Source organism: Corvus brachyrhynchos, unplaced genomic scaffold (assembly GCF_000691975.1).
Source record: "Corvus brachyrhynchos isolate BGI_N302 unplaced genomic scaffold, ASM69197v1 scaffold91, whole genome shotgun sequence".
Taxonomy (NCBI): domain Eukaryota; kingdom Metazoa; phylum Chordata; class Aves; order Passeriformes; family Corvidae; genus Corvus; species Corvus brachyrhynchos.
The window spans coordinates 2,444,104-2,453,516 of record NW_008236442.1 but is presented as its reverse complement, the minus strand read 5'-3'; the positions used below and the strand labels follow the sequence as shown (position 1 = coordinate 2,453,516).

At 39.5% G+C, this 9,413-nt stretch overlaps 1 protein-coding gene across 1 annotated transcript; it reads right to left on the bottom strand.

The window, feature by feature from the left end:
- Window positions 1–278: 278 nt before the first annotated feature.
- KBTBD8 (kelch repeat and BTB domain containing 8) lies at window positions 279–9,208 on the bottom strand. The gene is made up of 3 exons (XM_008643590.2): window positions 7,925–9,208; window positions 6,185–7,299; window positions 279–3,945 (listed from the first exon to the last, which is right to left on the bottom strand). The coding sequence occupies exons 1-3, from the start codon at window positions 8,275–8,277 to the stop codon at window positions 3,482–3,484; spliced, it is 1,932 nt and encodes a 643-aa protein (XP_008641812.2). The 5' UTR covers window positions 8,278–9,208; the 3' UTR covers window positions 279–3,481.
- Between the last annotated feature and the right edge of the window lie 205 nt (window positions 9,209–9,413).

Sequence of the window (9,413 nt, the reverse complement as noted above, 5' to 3'; positions counted from 1 at the left end):
CTGCTGGGATCTCTGCTGCAAACAAAGACAAGGAGAAAGGGAAGGGAAAGACCATGCGCCTGTGTGCAAACAAACGCGAAGTTAGACCTGAATCGCCACAAGGAATGAGACAAAAGGACAAAGCACCTTCCATCTTAAAAAAACAAGTGACATTACACACAGGCGAGGCACGAGTGCAGAAACAGAAGAACTGAACAAACGCCAAAAATACATCAGATTAATTTTCAGAAATTTACTAAAATGCACACAGATTTGTCACAAAAACAGTTGAACTCCACTGTATTTCAACAATAGGTTTATTTTAAGAAACATAACATGACATTAAGTAAAAATGCAAAATTGTGCAATTATGGCAAAATGTTTAAAAATCCACACATTTGCCCTCATAGGACTACAGTACTTCTTACTAACATACCTGAGCACTGAATGTTGGATGCCACTTCTCAACAGCCTCGCAAACAGGGAGCTCTTGGATCTCTTGTAGAACATACACACACTGCATGTCTGGTGCACCAAAACTGCTTTGAGTTATTCTCAATTTCATTGATGGAAGCAAGTGGAATTACAAAATGTTTTCTTCTAAAGTAACTAATAATTTTGGAAGAGAGTCACACTCACCTAAGTTCTTACAATGCTAGAAATTCATTTCATAACAGGAACTAAACCAATGCAAATAAAATTCCAAATGAGCAAAATGTACAGATTACTGTTCAAATATTATCAGTACCTTTGGTGCAATTATTTTTTTTGTGCTGTGCAAGTTGACTTAAGCCTGACTCTAAAGCAAAACTTTACCAGGAATCTGACTTCCAGCATAACATAGAAGCATTTAAGAACTGGCAAAATGTCACAGCTACATTACTGTCTCAACAAACTCCTCATGCAAAAGATTTAGTATATTCTACTCCCACAGCAAGTTCCAGGATTTAGCTTTCAAACACATGATAGACTTGGATCACACCCTCAGTTTGAATGGTTAAACAGAATGGAGATCTTCGTACTTTAGTGCAGATAAACAAAATTAACAAACCTACTGCAGAATTAACCACAGCATATTGTACTTCTATACATCACATGACCAGTCAACTGCTAACTCAATTCTATTTCATAGTTTCAAGTAATATATTGAAATTTGTTCTACTAAATAAATATAGATTGTCAAAAAGCAGCAAGAAATCTTGTAAATATTCAACCAAGCTCAAAGAAAAAAAAAAAAAAAAAGAAAAACAAAGAAAGAAACAAGGAAAAAGTTACATAACACATTGCAAAAAAAAAAAAAAAAAGGTCTTACACACAAATGCAACACTGTTAGGGAGGGTGCTTCAGAAAGCTTGCAGCTAGAGGCCTACAACAGCACAAAGAGAGCTAGCCAAGGACTAAGGATCATTAGTTAAAAACTAAATTAGTAGTACTTTTCAGAAAACCCCTTATTCTTGGCTATGCATATAGATAAAACTATCCAGAAGAAAACTAAACAAAGAAACAACACACTTCAACACTGTTGGAAAATGCAGTCTTAGCAAGAATTGCCAAATTCAGGAAAAAAAAAAAACAAAACGCAGGTGCTCGCATTGGAAGAAGAGTTTGGTGAATCTCTGGAAGATGAGGTATGTAATGCAAAGAGGCATTTTTATTTTGCTTTTCATTTCACAGTTTTTTGTTTGTTTTTGCCTCTCAAACATTTTGTGCAAGAATTAATAAATAGAACCAGGCAAGTATTTTTGTGTATTAGGAAGATTCCATTTGGGAACAGGAAGACCACATAGTAAACAAACATTATCCAAATCCTCAGCCATTCCAGGGGGATAAACAATGAGCTAAATATTTGGCTGACTGAAATGTCAGCTGTTAAGCCAGATAATGGTAAGCACTTTCAGCCAGTGATGGCCAGTGCCACGTCAAGTTAACTGGTTTACTTAGGTCAACAGGAAAAAATAGGAAAGAGTAAGTTAACTTAAAGCTCTGCAAAAAGTAGAGCAGTAAGAAACGTGGTAAATTACAGCTGATGTAAGTTTTAGGATTCCTCTTTTCCCTTTTAAATCCAATTTTCACTACTGAAGTAGAGGCTGAACTTTGAACTTACTTACTTTTTAAAAATAAGTTAAATGTTAAATATATAAAGAAAAGTGTTGCAATATATTCCTTATTCTGTATTTCACCTAAGATTATTTAAGCCATGGATGCTTACTGTCAATTTTGCGTTAATACGCTGGATAATGCTGACAGCTCAGTAGTGCAATTTTTCACATTACAGATCAGAATGAAATAGAAGATAGTTGGGAGCTTGACTGCAGAGAGAAAAGAAAAACAACTTGCAAAGTTAAACCACACTTTTCCAAATGCACATGCCAACTCTGCACATAGCACTGTACTGTAGTGGAGACAGAATGAACACTCCACACAAAGAGAAAAAATAAAAGAGAATCAGTATTATTAAGGCCATATCCTGTCACCATTCTGTGCAAGAACACCACTGCAGTAAAAATGTTATGTTAGAAAAGACAATCTGATGACAGGACAGGGCCTGGAGACAGACACACACGCCATGGAAAGTACCAGGCTGTCTTAAACAGTAGCAGAAGGCTGGCCCAGTTCAGACAAACAAGTATTAAAAATGTACTAGCACCATCAACTTTTGGGTTAAAGCCCTTTACGGGGTGAAAAAAAAGGTTTTAATCAGTGTCAAAAAAAAAACCAAAACGTTTTTACAGCACTACATCTATGTGGCAAAAAACAGGTGGTGGGATTTTTTCCCCACTATCATTAAGCTCAATCTCAACAAAAATCCACAGACAGGAACTGGTACAACAATATGAACAGGCCTCCATTCGGGGCAAAGGTACTCCACAATCCAATTCTGACTTGAGTTTTTCTCCCAAATTGCAGTGCACAAACAACATCACAAACATCTTAGCAGACTTCAAAAACAGTACAAAAAGAAGAGATCATTATGAATCAGGATCTACCATTCCTCTCTATGTACTTCAAATCTAAATTAAAAAAAAAAAAGCAACAAAACTTAGTGATATTGCCTCAAATTTTACCCGTATTAAAAAAAAGAGAAAAAGAAGAAAAGTCACTTCAACACATCTTGGACATCCTTAACTATTAATGCTAGATTTTCTTTCACTGTAGTGCATAGTTATCCTGGCTCTTCCACTTAACTTGCTTTTACCACAAAAAAAACCTTTAGCATGATATGATTAAGTGTTTACCAGAAATAAAATGCTGATAATTGCACTTTGTAACCTCCTTCTCATTTCCCAGGAAAATATCAGTAAATATGAAACTGAACCAACAATTCCCTCCCCGGACTGCAACCTTTAATGAGCACCCATCCCCATATACAAAAAACTGTCTGTTTCATCTTACAATAAATACTGACAGAATTTCTTTGTTTTCTTTTAAGACATGTTTTCTCTAGCATCAAATTACCACTGAAATCACTAAGGCCTGTTACTGAAAAAAAAAAAAAAAAAAATTAAATAACTTTCTGAAGACACTGCGGATACAATTTAGCAACAACACATTCAAAATGCCGGCCTAAATCCCAGAGCCTGTCTGGAGTCTCATAGACTTTCTGCCATTGGTCAGTGACCTCATCGTACTGGTAGAGTGAATTCTTCCTGCTGGTTCTGAAAACGTGTTCTTCAACAGTGACTTGAGTAGCTCTGACAAAGAGGTGGAGTTTGTTTTTGAGGAGAACAAGTTTTATGTATGGATTAATGGACTGATCGCACGGGAAGTCTTTTTTTCGAGTCCACTTGTTCTGTTCGATGTCGTAGGCCTCGACGGTGAACATGCGCTGATGGTTCCCACAGGTGCCAGCGATGTAGTAGATGGAGTCGTTGTACACTGTTGCCAAGCCTTGGATTCTAGGCACAGTCATCGGGGTTAAAAATCCCCAGTAATCCTTCTGAGGATCGTAGCAAAGGAAAAATTCCCCTGAAAAGAGAAAGCAAAAATAAAATATTACTTATGCTTCATTTCCAGACCAACAATTCTGTGGCAATTAAGATTTCAAGTACGTTCCTCCACAGACAGAAACGCTCTGAGTTTTCTAGAGCCTGGATCCCAAAACAAACACCCCAGCACCATCAACTGCTTTCCTTCTAGTGCATTACAAAATATTAATAGCATGACTAAAAACTACTTTGAGTTTCTGTTTCAGCTGAAGCAGAGGGAAGCATGTCAGAAATACATTTTACATAGTTTCTAGGTATCCTCTGTTACTTCTAAATCATGCTTATTAATTTGGGACAAAACCTTTCAAGATTCCAGTCTTGAAATGTCTGAAGTACATCTGTTTAACTCTTTAGCATCTTCACAATGTGTCATCTGCAGATGGGGAGTCTCACAATTACTTGCTCAGGTTTAGCAGCTTTCAAACACTGAATTCTGTCTTACACTACACACAAGTTTCGAAGCTACTCGCATCAGGTGGCTGGGTTACACATTTAGGCTGATTTGCTTAAAAGGAGGCCAGGTGAAAGCCTGCATGAAGCTACTGATTCACAGTTAGGTTTATAAAACACCTGTGCGGCTCAGTGCACAGAGCAACATCTACAGACTACAGATGATGGAAGTTCAGATGACCAAAAACTCATGCTCTGTAACATTTCATGAAAAGAACATGGATAAAGAACACCTTGCCTTTTGCACAGTCCAGTGGAAGAAAGGCCTAATATTTGCCAAATACTAGCATAATTCAAATCATATATGATTTCACACAGCTATCTTAAGAATTTTAACCAAGCTGCTGTGTGATCAAGCACCTCAAGTATAACAAAGAATACAGAAATGAGACAGTAAAATTGGTGGAACAGAGTTTAAGAGATTAAGTCTTACAGATAATACTAATTTTGATTATTCAGTTTTGTTCCACAGTACAATCTCCTGTGACTGACACTTGCACTCCACTGGCATTTTCACACTCTCATCAGTTCTTATTGACTGCTTCTAACTTATGAGTTTTCCCTAGAAAAATTACTAAAAGCTAACCTCTTTGTACTACAGCACAAGGTTTTATCTAGCCACCCGTAACACTACTCTTTAGAATTTGCTGGTTAGCACAGGAAGTAGCTTATTTATATGAGCAGTCAGTTGTCACCTAAAGCACTGAAGCACAGAATGAGTGCAGCTAAAATTTGTAAACAAGGTTCACTCTTATTCTATAGGTTATAACAATATCCACTTTTTACCAGTTCTAAGAAACATTTAAAGGAACAACCACTAAGCTCAATATTCTTCAGCACTCCTTTCTAACCATCTAAACCAGACATCTGACCCAAAAGAAAGAGATTTAGAGAACTTTTTAGCATAACAGAATTATTTAAAGCCACAACCAAATGACAGAAGAAGAAAACTCTGCAAGTCACATGGAAGATCATGAATGCAAGTCAAGAAATCATGTTAACTTCTTCTGGTAAATAACAAGGATCTGACAGTACTCACTATCCTGTTTCTCTCCTGTGGTCCAGCTCTGTATGGAAGTGACCCAAGAAGGAGCTGGTGTGCATCTGAGACCCCAACTTGGGCAGGTATTTACAGAGATGGCCCTTAGCAAAACAAAACCGAGACACCTCCCTCTCTTTCTTCCTTTCCACTTTGTGGGCATCTTACCACAGCCTCAAACCAGTCTCAGCACTTTTCAGTGTGCACTGAATGTAAAAACAGTACTGTAATTACTGACCAAAGAAACAGCGTTAACTAAGAAAGATGCTTTATCTCGTTCTAGTTTCTAGGGTGACTTCAGAAAGGAGGGCAGGGCAGGAAATGAAGACTTACAGTCATTAATCAACTTTTACAAGCCACCAAGAATAAAGACACCAGGAATTTTCCCAGCTTTAGCCAAATAAAATGCAAAGTGCTTTTTCATAGGACAGTATCTTCAACACTGGTGCATTCACCCAGGTAAAGATTTAATACAGAATTTTCAGAGTTAAGTTTAATACCGTTTTGACTCAGAATACCACCAAAAACGTCATCTGCACAATACCTCAGTACTACAACTTAGTGACATATTTCCAGGGCATGGGAATTCAAGTAGCAACCTCCCTCTTCCTAGTTTCCCCGCCACCACCACCCCGGGGGTTTTTCCAAGTTGCTTAAGAAACCATAGTCAGTCAGAATGAACAATCCCCACTTCCAATAAAACACCACAGAGGCAGTCAAACCACCTTACCCTGTAACACATAGATGTTATCCTTATACTCCACAGCACTATGGAACTCCATTGCTACCGGCATGGGACACACAGCTGTCCAGCAGTTCTCACGGCTGTCATAGCACTCCACAGACTTGAGGGAGTTCCGCCCATCTCCTTCATAAACTCTCCCCCCGATCGCGTACAGCTTCCCACAGCAGTGAACCAACTTGCAGCCTATTCTGGCCCGCAGCAGAGGAGCCTTTGGAATCCACCTGTTGCCGGGATGATCATACATCCAAAAATCACTCTCTGCTCGGTGGTCGATGGAGACCTCGCTGCTGCTTGGCCTGTAACCACCCGCAATGTAAATATCATTATCAGGAGACACAAGAATTCCAACCTCCCTCAAGTCATTTGGTGGCTTGCATAGTTTAAACACTCTCCCTGTGACCGAATCTAAACAAGGCACTGTTTGCTTCTTTCCTGAGTGTTTGTGGGCAGCATCAAAGCATATGATCATTTCGGAAGCGGTCATTCCAAGCCGTTGTGTGTAGCCATTGGCACTGGGCTGTCCCTTTTGTACACAGCTTTTGGCCATCGCCTGTGCAAACACGGGAGGGATTCTCTCTAAAAACGTCTCGTCCAACAGAGGCATACGGATGCATTTGGCAAATATTTCTGGAAGGTGCACTTCTCTCTTATTTTGTTCATGCTCAAACCACCTTATAATGCTCTCATAAACATGTTCTTCTTTATCTACATTTAAATCATCACTGTTGAGGATACTTATCAGTTGGTCTTTTCTCAACTGAAGAAACTCTTGCTCTTTGGTGACACTCAGAAACTTTTTGCGAATGTATTCTTGTGACCTATCTTTAAGCTCCTGATGACCATAGTGATCAGCAAAGATGAACACCCCAATGGAGTTCTGTGGGTCCAAATGACTGATCATGTATTTAGCACACTGGTCTTGTATGAAAGGGATCTGGAAGATACTGGCTGCAGTGAACAAAGCTTGAACGTTGGCCTCTGTCAGCGCTATTCTGGAGGTATATGCATAGTTCAACACTAAATGCATCGACTCTGCTTCGACACCAACGATCCGAACTTCTTTCTGGGTACTCTCGGTAAGGCCGCTCGTGAACATTGATCTGCAAAACAAAAATATTCAGCAGTTTGTCTGTAATTACCTTTAACTACAGGTAAAAAATTAAATATACTGTACAGCTAATCCCAACGCGATTGCTCCTCCATCAGCACAAATACAGTTATCACAGTTGTTAAACTTTCCTGTTGGCGTACCTAAATTTAAGATCAGTTCTACACTTACTGAAACAAAAGTGGAGCTTTTTGCTTAGTTATGTCACTAATCCCATTTTGAAATTCACTGGGTTTACAACCAAAGCTCTTGACGTATCCAAGTCTTCGCATTCAACTTTCAACAAGTTATTTCGTGTGGATAATCTACCATGCTAAAATATGTAACTTTAAAAGAAAAAAAAGTAGTTTCAATATGCTCTTACTGTATCCCTGATACCCTCAGTACCGGAGGCAGTTTTATTTGGCTTAAAATGGTGTGACCTTTTCTCCAATGAAACCCTCCTTTGAGAAACAGACACTGGTAATTCACTGACCTTAAGAGAACAATAATCTTTACTTGCTAGGTGCACTATAAATACATAGAACTTATTTTTGTTAAATGAATATTTTAAAAAATCGTACCTATACTAATATTCTATCTGCTTTGATCACCACTAGAACAACGGACGGTTGTACCTGAAGTAAGGACTGATTGCAGCAAGAACATTCCTATGACACGAAAATGTTTTCCCATGATCCACTTCCACTACAATATCTGTCAGCTGCCCTTCATCATACATGGTCTTCAGCTGCTGGAGAATACTACAAGCATGGAAGGGGTCCATTCCACTGATGACTGGGTTTGAGGGAGGAATTCCATTCAGTGTTTGTGAAAACTGACTTGGTTCTACAAAGCAAAAGCAAAACTTTAACAGAAAACAACTAACAACAAAAAACAGCCTCCAAAAAAATTCATATATGTGCCAAAAACCTGCACATGACCAAGAATTAGCACAAATTAATAGTCCATACTTCCTCAGCATCACCATCCATCAACAACAAGCCAAACATTTTCAAGGGTGAGTAAATATATAAAGATTTCACAATACACATGTCAGTTACCATTAAAGTCTATATCCCTATAAACTATAAAGTTAATATCCATTAACATTAAGGAAAACAATACAAATACTTCATATCACTGGGGAAAAGGAAATCAAGTCAAGAAACACCAATGCTTATTGACTTATAAAACAAAAAGGAACAAGAAAAATAAAATAAGTCCCCAACTTACGCCACCATTACACAAGTCTGTATGTAAATATTTAACTTCACATTGAAACAGGAACTAGCTCCTGCCTTACACAAGTAATGGCTAGTGCAGAGGCTCATGAAGAAACAGCCCTACAGTAAGTCTGTTGGGCAACAAACCTAAACTCACATAAATCTGTAGATACAGTTACATGTTTTCTCTACAAATAAAACTGAATTATAATTTGAATTTTCTCAGGTGTGAAGGAGCTCATATATCACCGTGGAAACATATTTAGTAGAGCATATGCTGCTAAATAACATGTGATAAGCATAATGAAATAAATCCCCAAGTGAAAATTGAGCAATAGCTCAAGCACAAAAACCTGTTTCGTAATAGCAACAAAATTTTTACGCAACAACAACAAAGGAGAGCTCAAAAGAAAAACAATAGGCGGCAAGAGCTGCAAATCAGGTAAAGCTGCTGACTGCAACAGAGTGCTTCCAACAAAATTTGGGCAACACAAAGGGGCAAAGAGGAGACAGAGCACACCCATTTTCATAGAAGCCTTTCATCAACCCCACTCCCTCTCCCGGCTGCGCTCCCCTCACACAGCAGGGGGGTTCCTCATGGGACACCCTCCTTCCACCCTAACACAGCACACTGCCTCGCACACCCCCTCTGCCACAGAGCCACCCGCTCAGGCGGCCTCTCGCCTCACGCCACCACCTCCGACACCCGAGCACCGCTGCCCCTCCCAGGGACCCCTCACACCCTCCCAGCCCGGGCACCCCCGAACCCCCTCACACGGTGCTCCCCCCCAGCACAGGCCCAACCCCCCTCTTCGCCCCCCACCCTTTCGCCCAGACACCCCTCAACACAAAGGCTCCGATACCCTCACCAGGACACCCCCCCCCCCCACCGGGCGCGCCC